This window comes from Micrasema longulum, unplaced genomic scaffold (assembly GCF_059751315.1).
Source record: "Micrasema longulum isolate JH-2025_06_02 unplaced genomic scaffold, ASM5975131v1 h1tg001282l, whole genome shotgun sequence".
Lineage (NCBI taxonomy): Eukaryota > Metazoa > Arthropoda > Insecta > Trichoptera > Brachycentridae > Micrasema > Micrasema longulum.
The window spans coordinates 173,338-192,466 of record NW_028278469.1 but is presented as its reverse complement, the minus strand read 5'-3'; the positions used below and the strand labels follow the sequence as shown (position 1 = coordinate 192,466).

The 19,129-nt window shown below is 32.0% G+C and overlaps 1 protein-coding gene across 1 annotated transcript in view; it reads left to right on the top strand.

The window, feature by feature from the left end:
* Window positions 1-328: 328 nt before the first annotated feature.
* The window catches only part of LOC148276085 (lysosomal-associated transmembrane protein 4A), a 23,785-nt gene continuing 4,984 nt past the window's right edge, over window positions 329-19,129 (top strand). The window contains exons 1-3 of the mRNA XM_088234774.1: window positions 329-504; window positions 15,673-15,797; window positions 17,396-17,561. Of these exons, the coding sequence (XP_088090900.1) occupies window positions 15,690-15,797; window positions 17,396-17,561 (274 nt within the window). The 5' untranslated portion in view covers window positions 329-504; window positions 15,673-15,689. The remainder of the gene's footprint in view (window positions 505-15,672; window positions 15,798-17,395; window positions 17,562-19,129) is intronic.

The window sequence follows — 19,129 nt, the reverse complement described above, 5'->3', positions numbered from 1 at the left end:
GTACTAATGACAATAGATGATAACAGGACACAAAATACCGTGATCTTTTCAAATGAAACGGAACCATTAACGATTTTAATGTTTACCAATCTAATTATGAACAAAAAAGATTGCAGTAAACATAAACAATACAGTATTTTATAAAAAAAACTTGAAGACAAAATATCTACGGTAGGTACTCATTATAAAAATCCTATAAAATGTTCCTTTTGGTCGAAATTTTGTTTACCTTTTTTATTTTTTTTATATCTGACAATCCGATTTTAATTCACAGTTTGAGAGCTCTTGGACAATTTATTAAATTCCATAGATTTGAGGTTCGTTTTTTGCGCACTATGGTTTTTCGTCCCTGAGTTTCAGTTTAAGATATCAGAAAATTCTGCAAATTTTGTCATATTGGCCTGTTTTTGTGTCAGAGGTTTTCCGCTTAAAATTTTGCGTATTTTTTACAATACAGTATTTATTATATCTAGTGAGTTAAAAGGATCGATTTTACCATAAGAAGTAAGTGAAATATGTAATAGTTCTTAACACAAAGTAAAATATTAGATTATCTGAACTGGATTTCACCATTCATGAATCATGTCACAGGAACTTATAAATTATCCATAATAATATCAAATTTTGATAACAGTGATTTTTTATTATTTTCTTGATACGTATTTTATTCCATGTTGCTTTTATGTTTCTATGCAATAACTATACGATATTATTTTATTCGATTAATTTCGTAATTTTTTAATCTGAAATGTATGCACCTATTTGTCATTCTGTAAACATAAAACATATTATTTCCATTACAGTATTTTTCGCGCTGTTGTGTTTGTTTTGTACACTTTTATTTTGCTACTTAAATTGTTTTCTTTGGTCGTATTACGCGATGAATCTATAATATGATGTGTAAAATCGAATTTCGGTTTAAAATATCAAACATTCTCAAATTTCTTTTATGTATTACCGAGTTTAAACTGGTGGGATTAGAATTTTTATTGCAAATATTTTGCTGTATATCGCATTACCATTACCGTTATTTTTTTTCTAATAATATTTTTAATGTCATGGCATTAAAAAAAAAAGGTTGATGCTTAGAATTGTATGAACTTATAATAATGATGTGATCTATGCACTGAGGTGTAATTAAATAGAGATGACGCTTCATATAACGCGAATTAAAAATCGTGCTCTAAAAGTTATCGAACAACGTTGCCGTGCAAAATGCGCAGTAGAGTAAAACAGGACTAATTGTTTATGTCGCTTACTCTGAATTCAAAGGTGTATGTCGTGCCCTTTCGCACTGCTCCACATTTGCTTAGCGTGTACAAGGAAAAACACAATTTCTCACCAAATAATAATAACAATTATGGATAACTTATATAGCGCCATTTTCGTAATATAATACCTCAAGGGCGCTTTACAAAGTGATTATATAAATTTAATTTTAGCTTTTTAATCTAAGAAAAATAATGTACATTGTCACTACATGCTAAGAATTTATTCAAATGATTTAGAGAACAAGTGGGTTTTAAGTTTCTTCCGAAACATCACTCTACTCTCACAGTTTCGGACTTCTGCTGGGAGAGCATTCCATGCCGTAGGGCCTGCGACCGCAAATGCACGTTCACCGAATTTAGTGCGCTGTTTGCGTAGAGGTATAATAACTTTTCCTTTCAACGTAGATGTAGCTGATCTAAGCGTAAGACGTCTGTCAGCTAGTTCATCTGGAATGCAGAGTTCCCTTAGATATTCTGGAGCAGAGTTGTGCAGTGACTTATACATGAGCCAACAGAGTTTGTATTCCACCCTCTGTGGAAAACGTAGCCAGTGCAATTTCCGAAGTAGTGGAGTGATATGACTGAATTTAGAGATTCCAAAAATAAGTCTCGCTGCGGCATTTAATACAGCCTGTAGGCGAGTCATTTTATTCATTGGTAGACCTGCGTAGATACCATTACAATAATCGACTCTAGACACTACAAACGCATTTATTAATTGACGGGCGGCATCAACTGGCAATTTTTTGCGTATGCATTTAATCTGTCTCAGCTAGTAAAAGCATGAACTTATCGTTCTACTAATTTGAGCGTCAAGAGAAAGGTCAGAATTAAGGATGACTCCCAGTAGTTTAACGGTGGGTAAAGCGATACTCCTTACATCGGGTAGTGCCGTATCCTGAATAAAATTCTGTTGTCTGGCTGAAGCCATCCATAGTTGTACCAAAGACAAGATAAGCTCCGGAACCTATGTTGAATGGAACACAAGTCAGGTGCTTAGAGCCGCATCTAGTGTATACATAAATATCAATGGATCTGTGTGTTTTTCTCTTGGGCTTGATTGTTTTCTAACGAATGTTTGAATCAGAGTCTTTTAGAAATTCAAAATATCGTGGACAGGTTGCTCTCCATGTTTTAATTTCTTATTTTATTGTATAAAAATAAGAAAGATTTATAGAAAAGCCATAGAATTAAGAATGGTCCAGAAACCGCATACGCGCATCAAACAGAAGGCAACTAAACTACTCTTAAAGGAGTAGTTTGACGTTTTTACCCATTAGTTTCTTTGTAGACGTCGCTCAGTACGGAACTCCCGATTTGAATTCAACTATGCCGTGTTGTGTTGTTTTAAAGTGTAGAAATGCTGCTGGGATAAAAAAGAAACAGGATGGGATCACATTTCATGTGTAAGTAGCAAAATCATTACTAAAAAATATATTATTTTTACTATGCTACTTTGCTCATCTAATGAGAAAACTAATGAAAATTGGACCTCTCTGATTAAACAACGCCGTGGTGGACATTTGAACGACATTATCTTTAAAACGTAAAATATTATTTAACATGACATAAAAATATCAGTTTTATGTAAAATTAAATTTGTTTAATTTTTAAGTTCAAAGTTCAAGAATTAAATTTCTCTTATTAAATGACCCTTTGCTTATGAACTCTGTTGTGTCAATCAATGTTCCCGCGTGTACAATAAAATTTTAGAGAAATCAACAAATTGATTTTTTTCTCTCAATATATTTATCTTACATTTGTCGATCTTCTGATTATATTTTTCGCGATCTGGCAACATAACGCGGCGACTTCACGCATGCGTGCGGTAAAAGTGGGGAGTTTTTTGGACACAGTCCAATGTATTCAAATATGATTCTACACTCCTTCTGTACTATTCTTAATTCTATGAGAAAAGCTTTAATCAGCAAAAAGTAAACTTAGTTCTAACATATGAACCATAAGTAATATTTGTAAAATGTTCCAAATATAAAAACATTTGTATATTTAGAAAATGTATTTTTAATTTTGACCAGTTTGGTCAGTATTGCAATGTCCATCAATAATTACAACATTTTTCTACCACATACAAGGTCCCGGGCTCCATTCCTGATAAGGCAACATAAAATATCAATTTAAAAGGTGATTTTTTACTATAGTACTTACAAGTTTCACTGAAGTGTAAAACTGATCATCTTGTCTCAATGTAACAAAGGTGAAGATAATAAAATCAAGAGGAGAAAGAATTATTCTTTAACATGTTCTCTTTTTATCAAAAAAATTACAATATGTTTTACACATAATTTTATAATATTACATACCTTAATATATTATATAACATTGCTACCTTTCTAATTGAGCAAGATGCTCGTGTTTAGAGAGGGAGTTTGTTTTACATTTTTTTTTAATATTTCTAAAATATGATGTATTTTATTACGTAGACAAACACATAAATTCGTTAGAAATAGCTCATAAAAAAATATATATTTTAGAATTTATCAACTTTTTATGTAATGACTGAAACAAGATTTTTAGCCAAAACGGAAACTTACTTAAATAAATAAAGTCACATCAAAACCCCCAAAATTAGGCATTTTTATTTACTTTATGAGTTCATTAAAATAAGTGTTAAATAAAAGGCATAATTTTAATGAGTAAATTTGTTTATTTTTAGCACTTTTTGGTTCGTTGTTGTGTTATACATATAACTTATATGTTACAGTTTTTCAATGTATGCTTTATGAACTTTAACTTAACTATAAAGGAATAAAAAAATATTAAAGAATTTGGAACTACTCACTATAGTCGACAAATCACAAAATCAGTCTTGTTTTTATTTTTTATGGTGAGCAATGGTGATACAATAACTAATTATTTGAATGGACAACAATCCTATATCTCTAATTGTGCTAATTTTTTGTAAATGAATGGTAATGTATATTTGAGGTACTTCCATAAAAAATAAAACTTTTCAAAAATCTACTTATAAAAAAATATTAAAAATCGGCCGTGAGTAGAATCGAAAATGTCCGTCCGATGCGTGTGGATGCTAATAATGTAATCTGACACATCCCATCCGCAGGTTTTGGCTGCGCCGAAGTTTCGGGCTATTCTTGGTTGAAACCAAATCCGTAGCTATCTTACAGTATCTTCGTGCATAAAGCAATGAGTAAGTGAGACACCGAATACATCTAGATTTGTTTCGTTCACTCTCATTTTGTTCCAGTAGAAGCAGTGACTGTAAATATGCAAAACGCTGACATTAAAAGCAGAAGTGCTTAATATTACTATTTTGAATTTTTATTATAAAAATTTTAAATCATGAACACTTTTCGATCAAGCATCACCAATGAACATTTATGAGCAGTTTTAAGAATCTCAACTACAAAATTAACATACATTTTTATCATAGACTACACATAATCCAAAGAAATTTGTTATTAAAAACATGTACTAGATTGAAAAAAAAATATGTTTAAAAAAGCCATTATTATTTTATTATTGATGTTATAATTTTATATCCTAATGTGATGAATTAAAAAAAAAGTTGAATGATCACACTTGTAATAAGTTATTGGTTATGTTATAATATATAAATAAACATATATTTTTTATTTCTTACTAAAAATATTTTATACACAAAGGTAATTTAAGAGTCCTCCTCATTAGGAAAACCTGTTCTGAGGAAAAATATACACAAAGGTAATTTAAGAGTCCTCCTCATTAGGAAAACCTGTTCTGAGGAAAAATATACACAAAGGTAATTTAAGAGTCCTCCTCATTAGGAAAACCTGTTCTGAGGAAAAATATACACAAAGGTAATTTAAGAGTCCTCCTCATTAGGAAAACCTGTTCTGAGGAGAAATTCAATACAGCATTTGAGAGATCATGTCTTCTGCTAACTGATTCGGCAGGCTCGCAATTCATTTCTGTATTCCTGTTTTGGAATTGCAATTTTCGTGTGAGAATCGGTAGCCTTTTGTTTGGTTCGGGGTTTCCACTAGAGTGAGGCAAGGCTGCGTCCTCGTACCGATATTCATTATGCTGCTGGATTTTATTTTATATAAATCAATACCATGCGACCGAGGTATGGAAGTGAATTCCCCGAAAGTTGTGCGACTCGGAGTTTGTCTGTATTCAGTGGAACTTAGGTATGTAGAATTGATGTGGGGGAAGGCGATTGGGTCTCCCAGAGCCGTCTAGTGATATCCACATGCTCCACGTAGGAGCGAATTAAGCTGTGGATAGTTTTTCATTGAGATTTTGCGGATGGTAAACATTACCAATGAACATATGACACGTTGCAACAGCAAAAAAATGTAGAGGTAGGCAGAGAGGATAGAACGCCATATCGCTCTGTCTTTGCATGTAAATCTTGCTTCCTCTATATTCATACATCTTCTCGTGTGTGCATACCGATTATTCCGACTTTTAACATGTCTATCTTCGAATGTTTGTTGGGTTCGGTCATGCCTTGTCTTTCTCTGGCTTCTTGTTTTCTGCATCCATTAGCATTCTCATCGTACTTAAATCTTTTTAGCTGTTCTTTCATTGTCTATTTGCAGCATTCTTTCCTCGATTTTCAAGATAATGCTTATCTTAACCTCACATAATTCATAGATCTCACTCGCTTGACAGATAGCATTTTGACAGTATTCAGCCTACTTTCACCTACTTATGTGATTGTATTGCCCGTATTGTATAAATATATTTTTTCTTTTATTCAGGAAACATACAGTACGGTTACATTGTGTTATATATTTCACAGTTAGACTTTACTCTAATGGACCAGTGATGTTTCCATATTATATTATAATTATATCTAAGGTTATCAATGAACTATTTTTTTTTAAATTACGTACAAAATTAAGTACAAAAAAGAGAAGGAAAAAAAACATAAATGGAAGTAGTTTAAAAATTAAAATCAAAGTACAAAAGTTAAAATTGAAATCAAATTATTGTTTTTTCATTTAGGAGGAGGTGTCCCCCCCTCACAGCCAAAAATGGTGTAGCTTGACCAGTCTTACGTGGCAATAATTTTATAACTAAAATCCCTAACACCCCCCTCACCCTTCCGCTCCCCGCACCCTGTAATTTAGTTGCAAGAAGCTGTTCGGGGTGAAACATTATGCGTCATTTCTAAATTTGCTTCCTATAAATCATCAAATAACATGCTGAGATGCTACCACTTACGCAGTTGTACAATATTGTGAAGTAGGAAAGTTGAAGAAAGGCACATTAATCGCTTTTGGAAATGAGCTGCCCCATGACAGGCTTGTTGTTTGATCATTTAACTTAGTGCTGCCAGGATAGTTATTTTAATAAACCTGTGTTGATTTAAAAAAAAAAAAATATCTTTGTCTGCCTTTATTATGATTTATTTCATTCAGTAATATACAGTAATGTTTTAAACGAAAAAGGACTGATTAGTTTTTATGTTTACAAATATGAGAATATATAAACACATATATTTTAAAACTGCTATCGCATTCTTTAAAAAGTCTATTCTGTTTTTAAAATTGTTACAATTGCATTCGATTTTTAACTATTACTAATGATCAAATAAAGCCTTGATGACCTACTTAAAACCGTCTCTTAATAGTTTTTATTTTCTAGGAATTGTCGAAAGTTATTAAACTCTTTATTAATAAACATTATTTTTTAATCCATTAAAAAATGCGTAACCCTTAATGTGTCTTATTTATTATTTTTTTAAATAGTTCCGTCTATTTTTCGTTTCTTTACACTGACTTACTTAAAACCATCCCTTAATATTAGCATAATTATTACTTTGATGGTTTTATGTTTATAGAATATGTATTATGGGCTGGTGTTCTGAACGGAATTGCGCGAGAAGAGATCGCTCCCAAAAGTGCGTGTAAAATGCGTTTTTTACACGCACTTTTGCATTCAGAATACCACCTCAGGATTAGTTAAAAAAAAACACAGCGTAATATATATAATAATCATGAGTTTACAGTGCGAATGTTGATGAATACCTAAACCGAGGAAAACTGAGAAAGACATGGCACAATCAAGTCTAACACATTCAGTGTGGACATGTTAAAAGTCAGTATTATTTATTTACGGCTTTTCTGCCATTTATTTATTTACGGACATTGTCCATTTATACAATTCATAGGGATAAATATTGCAATATAAGAACAGTTGAAAACATTAAAAAAGAATAAAAGAAGCACTTTCAATTAACATGTTTATTAAAGAGTGTTTAACAATTTTTAGACGAGAAAAACAAAAGATAATAAGTAATTATGCAGATACATAAACTCACCAAACCCGTAAATATGCACATACATATTTTATTTATAATATATTAGGTCCACGCAAAAGTTTTTACATATATTTTTAAAGAAATGTAAAATGACTTTTTAAATTTAATAAAATATTATATATAGACATTATTATACACATCAATCAATGATATAATTACCATTGTTAGCTATAACAGTTTTCCATCTTTCCATGAGCTTATTAATTTATTCCATTGGTATGAAAATTACGAGACTTGGATGCAAAAAATAAATCTAGAGATGTTTTAACTTCCGCTATTGAAGTAAAAAAAAGTTTTTTTATTTATTTCTGTAGCAATCTGAATAAGTGATGGATGGATGAGATGGACCAAGATCCGGAGAATATGGTGGATATTTCATTGCCTCCCAATGATAAGAAAGGGTTAAGGGCAACACAATATTTGCTAAATTTGAGATGATCGCTGGGTGCATGTACGAGTACGAGAATGTTGAATATAAGGTTGTTGTTTTGACCCTTGAGATAAAGAGATAAATACACACGTGTGTAATATCACAGCTGATTAAGTAAACAATTGTGTAAATTGTACTCGAGTAATATTTGACATATCGTTTATTCGGTTCTGAATTATATTAAATGCCAAAACATAAAATGTGCAGGAGAGTGATTTTTTTGACTAAAAAAAAACCCGAAATTATCAAAATTAAATTTATATCATGAAAAGTAGAAAAATAATTGCTGAATAATGAAATATAATTTAATTTTATGTTTCAAAAAATATTATTTTACACCCTGTATAAAATTATAATATCATTCTTTATTTATTTAACGGCTTATGCCTTTAACAAAGTATAATCACAAACCAAAACACAAAAATTTGCAAAAAATATTAATATATCAAAACAGTGGCGAATATAGAATTTACAAAAGACATTTAAACATTTAAAAATAAAACATGAGCATACAAAACAAAAGAACAGAAAAAATAAAGTTTTGGAGTGACAGAGGCAATGTATTGTATATTAAGGCATTAAGCCCCAGTGCCAGAAAGCAATACATAATAATTATTATTATACATATATCATTACTATATTATTCATCATCATTCCATGTCTGCTCCCTAGTCGGAGTATATGGCGTCCGCCAACTGCAGTGCATCCTCCCAAGTCAGGTTTGCATTCCGTAGTTCTGACATGAACTGCCGACGAACAGTCAGCAGTGGACGTCCAGGACGTCGAGAACTGATGCCTTGTAAAGTAAGCGAGTGTGGTTAGGCTCTTAGGGCATTCGCAGTATATGGTCCACCCAACTGTATCGCCTCCGCTTGATGACATTTGCCATAGGAAATTACTGTGTCCATTCTCTTATTGCTCCATTTCTCACTATTATACAGTCAACCTAAGAAGAGATTTTTGACGTTTGCATGCTCATGAAGTTTTGTAAATATTGACAGTTAGAAAACGAATGCCGTACTTTATTGTCGAGACACCGCAATAGTGACGTGCCACCGCAAAACTTCACTATCGATCGACAATATCCACTTTATATTGAATATTGAATTATATTATGCGTGTTCATTTTTAGGAGTTTGCAATAGGATTAATCAAAGTTAATAGACGATAATTTTGACGTTGAACTTATTTATGCGCCAATTTAACGTAGTTATGATGAAAGCAGCCAGCCATAGAAAAGTGAAACTGAGATAATAGCACTTTTGTGAAAAGAGTGAGTAACCAATTCTACACAACAGTTGGAATGTTTTTTACTTTGGCAAATGATAAATAATGCATTCATTAGTTTTTTTTATAAAACAAAAAAAGAATTTAACCATGTATTTGACCAGATCTAATGATTTTAATGACATCCAGATCTAATATTTAATATAACCTCATACAAACTCGGAATGCATGAGAAGACATTCATTTTCATGACATTTTGACATGAAATTTTTAGAAGATAATTATTACAGTTGTTTGTATGAAAGCGGCCTGGCTGTTTCAAACAGAACATAGAATTGACCTTCGTGAATCTGATAACACCAATATCTCATTTTTTCAAAATTTGCTGGCTGCTTTCTACATAACTACGTTAAATTAAAAATAGTTAAACTTCAAAAAATAAAATATGCTTTTATGCGTGATGGTCACTGAAAATGAGACATGTTCACGAATTAGTACCTTAAGCTCTATTTTTTCACATTGTTCATTCCCACCACCACCACCCCCGCCCCCGGCAAACTCACGTGATTAATTAGAGCAATAAGTTTTGTTGATAAGGAAAAAAACAAGTGGAGTGTACGCTGTGATCATAAAATGTTTTAAATACTCATATAGTTCCCTGGTATCTGTTAGCTAAACGTTAGACCGTCCGTCCAACCGTCAAAAATAACTATATCACTCGCGATTATTTTTATGTGATTCATACTCAGTATGTTAAAAGATAACACTCCGGAGTTAATCTAAATAAAAAAAATATTACTTTTATTATAATTGTAACATATATAGCTATTTCTTTTGCTATCTTTGTCACCCTATAATTATTGTGGGAGTCATATTACATATTTTTCTTTTGTATCAATTTGGTTTATTCCTGTTGAATTACCAAGTAAAACAATGAAATGAACTCCTTTTTTTACTTTTACTATTTTATTTTTAATTAGTATTAAGTTATTTAGTCACGAAAACCCGTTTCTATTACCCCATCTGACGGATAATTATTCAAAATCGATATCGAAAATCCAAGGAAAACAGACTGCCGCAACACTATTGTCATCTGTCAAAAATACCTCTTATATTGTTTGAACTGTAAGTCAAAACATCGCTCACCCAAAACTTGAAAGAAGAAATTAAATTTAAAAAATTAGAATCCTGTTCTCAAAACTCAATATTTTGCTGTTTTGGGTCCTAGTATCACGATTCGCATCAGACGAAGAGAATAGATGTTATGTAGGGTTTATATAGGCGGTATTTGGTGTTCAGTGAGTAAATACCCGATCTCAAGACAGTCTTCATTCTGTTGAATGTGGCACCTGCTAATCTAAGCCGCAGTTCCTTTTTCCCAGTTCTTTTTTAATGCTGCCATTTTCCCCATTTAAAACTCAAACGACTTGGTTTGACGGAGTCAGTAAGACATTAAGGCATGACGCTTTACACATTACGCAGGTTTTTGTAATGCTGATTTTTATGCTCACGCATGGGGGTATCTATTTAGCCTATCGACAGTGACTCGGAGACCCCTGACTTAGTTGTTAATTTTGACTGCATTATCAGAATACTCTAGGTCGCAAAGTTTCGCTCAAGTGGAATTAACTTCTTAGGATGAAGTTCTTAAGGCTTATAACTAGAAACGATGTAAGGATTCCTCGATGATCATTATCAAACCCTTATCCTCGCACGATGGTGCATAAGGCACTGCATAAAATGCTAGTGTATCTCAATCATCTGTTACAGGAAAGTAAGGTGATCAGTCTTAGCTTCAGGTGGTAGTTTAAGGACAATGGAATGCTTAATTGTAAAACTACCTTTACAAACAAATATATCACGCCGACCTTCGCAGGAATCAAACCTGGGACCTCACGCATGGTAGGCGGACTTTTCTGCACCCAATTTTCTTTTTCATGATTTTTTCCCGAGAGTAGACATCGATCTGAAAAGACTTGTCCAGAATTTTGATTCTATTACCCACAGAATTGTATTTTTAATCCACCCAGCCATCTACGACCCCAACGATCCACGGTATATATTATTTGAAAACCCATATTATTTCAATTCTTTCCACTTTCTCACCCAGTTGGATGTTTTTGCTCGGTGTCTTTGGAAACTGCCCAACAATGACGTGAACAATAAGCAATATCACACATGCTATATGAAACAACTGTTTTGATATGTAGACAAATATTTTTCAGTACGCAAATACATATAACTAGCATACCATATGTATTATTAAGTCTTGTGTTTCTTATTAACTAAATACTTAAAACACTTATAAAACTAATACTTAAACAGCATAAACACATACAACAGCAGCTGATCAAATTTTATTGGCCCGGTATTTATTATTCATTGTATTATTTTATTATTAAAAATAAGAATTATAATATTGAAGAGTTATACTTTTTACACTTTAAAGTGGAGTAATTTTATCACGTTCAGCAAACAATGGTATGCGATGACTCGTGTAGTACATTATCTATACCCTTTTTCAGAACTGCAAATGACGAGTTTTACATAGGTATGTATTGTTCAAACAGCACATGAATGGTTAAACGTGAGAATTTGTTACTTGTTTATCATTTGTTTAGTTTTTGTAACGTGTTGAACGTGCTCTATATAAGTCAAACTAAAATTGTATCCCATATTAGAGTATGAGAAAAATTATGTAATTTCAGTTATTTATGTTAGTGTATTGAAGAATATTGGTAGAATTTTTAACTAAGTTATTTGTGATTTCGTATTATTACAGGATATTTATTATATGTAATGTTAATCTTATTATTATTATTATTATGCTGTGATTCAGTTCTGTATATATTTAAATTATTAATTAGTTGATAGTGTAAACATCTGTTTTATATTATAAAAGGAGTAGTTGTTATTCCTCTTATCACCTAATGTTGCGGGGATTTTAAAATATGAATATATTTCTCTTAACCTTAAATATTGACAAAATAAAATACATGGGATTTAGAAAAACCACAGTGGGACAGCATAAACAAAACCTTCAATTAAAAATATGCTCTGAAATACTTGAATCAGTACACTGTATAAAATATTTAGGAATAATTATTGATAAATATTTTTAATGGACAGAATACATAGAATATACAGGTGTTCTTTAAACCCTGTCACATCCGAAACCACGATGATCAGTATGGGCAAAAAGACATATTAGCATATTTTAAAAATATTTAGAACAAAGAAAATTTAAAAAATATATATATAAAAAAAAAATAGTTGCTTACTTCTGCAGGGAAGAAGTGAGGGGAGCCCGGCCCAGTACTAGGCTCCCCCCTCCTCGTTTCTCCCCTGCAAAAGTAAGCAACTATTTGCTTTTTTTATATTTGATTTTTTAAAATTTTATTGGTTCAAAAATATTGTTTTAATGTGCCTATATGTCTTCTCGCTCATACTGATCATCGTGGTTTCGGATGTGACAGGGTTTAAAGAACACCTGTATAACACAAACAATTAGAAAACTTTCCCATATCTTCAAGTCGATACGTAACATTTTATCCCTAATTAAACTCAAATAATTTAATTTTATGTAACTCAATTGGCATAATTGGATTGGGAGGCACTAATAAATCAACATTAAAACCTCTCAAGTCTGCTAAAAAATAGATCATTAAAATAATTGTGAAAAATCCCTTCAGGTACCCTAGTTAGTCAAGTTGTTCGAGGAATTCGGGATCTTAGATATAAGGCAATTTATAAGTCTTTAGAATAATAATGTTTGTGAAAGCAAATTATTCTACTAAATCTCAAAAGCAACACTCTCACACTACCAGAATTCAAACTGGGATGGGTCATTGGGTCCACCACAAACTCTGAATTTGGGCAAAGGAATTTCAGATTTCTGGGCCCCAAAATATTCAATATGCTACCCGAACATTGCAGAACCATGACCCGTATTTAATTAAATAAATTTGTGAAAAATTGGTTTCTGGGTTTAGGTAGAGAAAAATCGGAAAATTTACTAAAGCCCATTCTTAAATAATAAATAGTATAATTAAATATTGTAAAAATGTATAGTAAATTAACTAGTAAGTAGTTGTATTATTGTTTATTTTGCATAAAAATATCTGCCAGACAAATCTATTGTCTAAAACGTGTAGTAGATAAAGAAATTATAATTTTTGTTAGTCAACCGTCATTATTATTTTTTTTTTTTATGGGTTAATTATGATAAACATATTCTGTTAGAAATATATTCATTCCTTTAGCTGTTTTTCAGTTGATTTTCGTGATAGTTTTGCATTGTTACCTCATTAAAACTAATATCAATTAATTATCTAATAAAAGACCGAGAAAGACATCATCTTCTTCTTCTTCAGCCTTATTCTGGATAAAGGCCTCTTCCAAACGTCTCCATTCCTTCCTATTACCCGCTTTCATCATACATGTTTTTTTCATTATCTGATTTACGCTCAATGTATTCTAAAAGGAGTTCTGATTTCTAGCTAGTACTTCTAATTTAGGAATTTGGTGTACTTTTCCTTCTACCATATTTTTCCTTTGCATTCTTGTATTCATTCTAAAAGTGCCCTGACCAGCCTGTGATCGCTGCCCGTGTCAAAGTTATTCAAAACCGATATGTCTTTACAATATTTCTTGTTATCTGCCAGTATGTAGTCAATTTCATTTTTTGTTTTGCCATCCGGGCTTTTCCAAGTCCATTTCCTCTGTTTTTGTTTTTCGAAAAATGTGAATCATAGACTTAAAATAGAGTCAATTTAAGTATATGCCAGGGTGGAATCGTGCATAGAAGCGATTATGCGCAGCTTACCATTATATTTGACTATCCATAATAATGTTTTATGGTGACTTTATTTACAGAAAAACAAACAAATAATTACTATTTCTTATAAATCTATGCCACCATTCGTATGTTTCTCCAAATATAAATAAAACTATTAATAAAGCACGCCCAGCGCCAGCAATTAGCCAATTACTCCAGCTTATTTCTTCATACAAATAAGTGTACTATATTTTGAACATATTAAACCTAGTAGTGGGATTTTTCTCCTAGAGTAAACTTGCAGATTAAAATTCTTTGAAGATTCTCAATTTTGGAAAACCGTATTTCAAACAGTATTTCTTAAAGACTATTTTTATTTGAAATGATACTTTCGACATATGACTCGTGACACATGTGGCGCTCGACGCGGCCGTTTTTGGCATTATTCACTTCTAGAACAAATCGGCCAGTTGACATTTCAATCGTAATAAGAATACGTAATACTGACTAAATTCATTGTGCTATTTTTTATAAACTTTTATATAAGTTATGTGTTAAATTAATGGATAATATAGCTGCACAATACAATAGATCATAAAGTTACGTCGTTTGAGTTGATTTCATAGATGAGAGTTTGTTGTATCACACAGAACTACAGAAAAAATAGCAATTTATAGTATATGTCATTTACATTATATTATGTACTTACTATGTAGGTACAAATAAATTATATTTTTTTATAGCTTACCTGTAAATAAAATCACCATTCGCCACTGGTATATACATATAAGATTATAGTTATTATTATTAAAAATTCAATCTTACATTGTATATCAACTAATATTTACACTTATTTTCACTACTATTTGCTAAATTTCAAATCTACACCATTACAATAAACTTTTTCTTTCATACTTTCAGGGATTATACAATTTTAACCCTTTATACATTAAGTTATTTTGAGATTATGCTTTTTTCTTAAGTGGTAGCCTTACCCTATTCCCTTTTCTAGTTCTGTAGGAGTCTATGTTTACTTCATATTTGAATTGGTTATTTTTTAAATAGTTAAAAGTCCACCAATCAACATTTTTTATAAGAAAAATGTTCCCGTGTAAAAAACGTCTTAGCAAAGTATAAATTTTGAACCATAACATGCAGAGGGAATGGAGCCGTTTTTGTGAAAACAAGTGGAATCCGCATTCGAACATAACCTCATTATTAAATTGGTTTTCCCGAATGTGTGATATATGCCCTTTTACTAATTAATTTCAAGATATTATCCATTACAAGATTATCTCAATTCAATATTAAGAATTACGTAGGTCATAATTATTGAATGATACGCGATGAAGATTACTTGCGTGAGATTTATTTTTCACCGAGTTTAGAATGGTAAGAATAATTTATAATCAAGAGCTTTAGAGTGAAAGAGAGCAATCTGTCTTGGGTTCTTTATTCTATAACATTTTGACAGCACCCTCTGTTGGCTGATCTTGCATTTTGTGCGATATTCCATCCAGCTGATCTGGCTGCATGTAATTATAGTCGGTTGCACGACAATTATGCTACTTTGTTTTTAACCACTTGTTTTTTATTTTTTCTACCGACCGGTTTCAAAGCTACACAATCTTTCATTACAATAGTTATTCACACGGTTTTATTTATTTCCTTTCAGGGTGACGAGTCTGTACGATGTTGAGATTGCGACCCAAGTTGGGATCCGAGAGGAGCAGCGAATGGAGATGCTGCTTCTGTCTTCATGTCCGCACCGGTACCATGGTGCTGGGCATATGGCACTTGGTAATTTATTATAATATATTGCTGATGGAATAATTAGCATTAGCGTTAGTATTGCAAAATTGTAATTAAATATGATTAGCATTAGCAAATGCTAATTTAAATTGCTAAATTTATTCTAAATACTTTATTTATTTATTTATATACGGCATTTCTGCCATTTACATATATGTGGTATAAAGAGTGCTTAGAAATAAAAATATTAAAAAAATTAAAAAAATTGAGTGTGAAATATTAATATACTCGTACTGTACACATTATTAATTACCTGAAATACATACATATTTTAAAGAAATTATACAATAACAAAATACATTAATCAATCAAATTATAACTATTCCAACCCAATCTTCTGAAGATGATTTGCTCTTTTACAAGAACCCTGGATGTGTTTCCTTTGACTTAATCTCTACTGTCGACGGAAGTTGAACCCAGGACCTCTGGCATGGTAAACAAACACACTTACCATTTCCTTTGTCAGAGTATTTACTTGAGAGTTGAGAACACTCATCTAGGGTTCCGGTTCTATTTCATTCACAGAACTGTATTCTTTACTCTGCCTGGATGCGGGAAGCCACTGAATCAGACATTTATTATTACTATTGTCACGGGACTACAACTCGTCTCTATAATAATAAACATATTATAACAGAGATGGAGAACATTTTCATATAGAAGTCTAGGCGTTTACATTGGCTGGGTTAAGTGGTCACTTTACACACTGTGGCACAGGTCTGTCTGCAATGGTCAGTCAGGTGGTAGTGGTGTATTTTAAATATTGTGTTTTACTCTAGAATATTTCATAGTCCCTGGGACTGGTACCTGAAGCGTAAGACTGTTCATCTTACCTTCATGTTTTTTCTTCACCTTGATCATTACATTATTATTATTATTAATAATAATACACTAGCAGCTATTAGGCTGATGCGTGTATATCAAGTGTACATGTTAACTAAACTAGCACCAATCACTTTCTCGGGAAGGCCATTCCATTTCTCCACAACTCGGTTTGTCACGAAGTTCTTCCTGGGGTCGGATGAGAATGAGGTAGTGTTGAGTTTCAATGAATGACCTCTGAGATAGCGGTTTTCATTCATAGTGAACATTGATTTCAACATGGGTACATTATATTGCTCGGTTAATATTTTGAACGTTTCAATGGAGTCACCACGCTGCCTCCGCTCTTCCAGCGAACTTAACCCAAGCTCCCTTAAGCGGTCCTCGTATGATTTATTTCTTAGAGAAACTACCGTTTTAGTTGCTCTTCTCTGGACTTTCTCCAACAACTCTATGTCTTTTTTAAAATAGGGACTCCAGATTTGGTAGGCATACTCCAGGAGTGGACGAACATATGATTTATAAATTTTGAGGAACAAATCTTGGGTGATGTGAGCGAATGTTTTCCTTATTAAGTATAAGAGGGAATTGGTGCGTTTGACAATTTCGATAATATGTGATTCCCATTTAAGATCACAAGTAATCACAACTCCGAGATCTTTTTGTGACATGAAAGGGAATGATCGATTGATTGTAACATTCATCATTTTGCTTGTGTTTGAACATCCATATTTATTTACAACAATGATTATTTACTCGTTTAGATGCTCCACATTATGGCCCTGAGTGTGTTGGCCCTCATCCTCAGGGAGCCGTCTCTCCTGCGCAAGCTGGAGTTGGAGGAGACTCCCGCGCCGCTGCCCACTCCACTCAGCAATGTGGACACCCCTAATTCCTACACCAAGCACCGGGAACTGGAGCTCGTCTACCGTGAGTACTTCCATCCTACCGATTGTCCTAAAATCGCTGACCTCGATACGGTGACGTATTATTAAATAGACACGTTATTAGTGCAAAGAAAATTATATTTCAATTCAGAGGTAATTGCCTTCATTATTTTACTTATGGGACTTTCATTATGATCAGATAGGCAAAGATACGCAAATAGAAATATGGCAAAGATACAAAACCCATAATATTATGCTGGTTTAGAATCTGCTGGTTCGTAATTTACCAACCTTGAATAAAATACAATATCATTTAAATTTTGAATGTAGAAATTTATTGCTTTTTTGTCAATAAAATTTGGTATTTTATTATTGAATTAGGTACTTCATCTTGCATTTATGTTTATCAAATTTTTTTATAAAACGTAAAAAAATATTTTTTATTAATGAAATAATCATGTTTTTATTATTTACTAAAGTATTTCAATTTTGGAAGCCATTTTCAACGAGTTATAAATAACTCATTAAAAATGGGAATAAGTTGTGGTTGAGTGGGGTACGGACCTGTGATCTGTGAGTCTGCGACACTAGTCACGGGACCATAACCAGTTCTTATGTGATACCAAAAATAAAATTGTCTTATACTTAATATTATATTATGACACAAAGATTTTTGTGATGAGTATTTTTAGTAATAAAATAATCTCATGTTTTTGTTTAAATATCTTCCATTCTGCTAAAAAATATTGTTACAAATGAAATTAATAATCTATTATAAACTTTTTTTCTTTATTTGTGCATGCTGTGTTCACATTTAATTGATGAACAATTTCTAAAATAAAGATTTGTGATTATTATACCAAATTTTGACACACTAACGAGACAAAAAACACATTTAAGAAATGAATAATAAAACTTCTTTAATAGTTATGCTTTACACTCTTTAAATTGAATTTAAGAAACATTTATTTTGTAAATAAAACACCCTAAAGCATCTTTAAAAAATATTTATTTTTTAATTAGAACAACATTAATATTCTGTATGACCGCCCTTGGCCTTTATCACACTATTTATTTGTCTTGGCATGGATTTGTACAGCTTACTCACAAATTCTGCGGAAATTTCTTCATACTATACTTGTTCTATTACGTTTTTAACTCCTGCACCGTTTTCGGAGATTTCTTCCTAATTTCTTTTCCCATTACAACCCATAAATTTTCTTATTATGTTCAAATCTGGGCTATTTCCTGGCCATGAAAGGGAATTAATTCCCAATGATTCTTTGAGCTGCGATACCTGATGAAGAAAAACACCAAAATTAGTCTCAAAAATGTTAAATGCAATTTGGTAAACCATCAATACGCATTTAAAAAAATTGCACACTCAGAACGAGCCCGATGGCAAGGCGCAGAATCATCCTGAAATACAGGGTCATCAATTTCTTCAGTTATGTTCTCAATTGTTGGGACAACACCCCCTAATGGATGGTTGGTTGGTTTTTTGAAAGGGGATGTAAAAGGGGCCGCACATCATATTCAAGAATTGTTCTATACTCCTGGATTTATACATTCTTGATGATTTTCTATCTTTGTTTTCTCATTTTGGTTTTC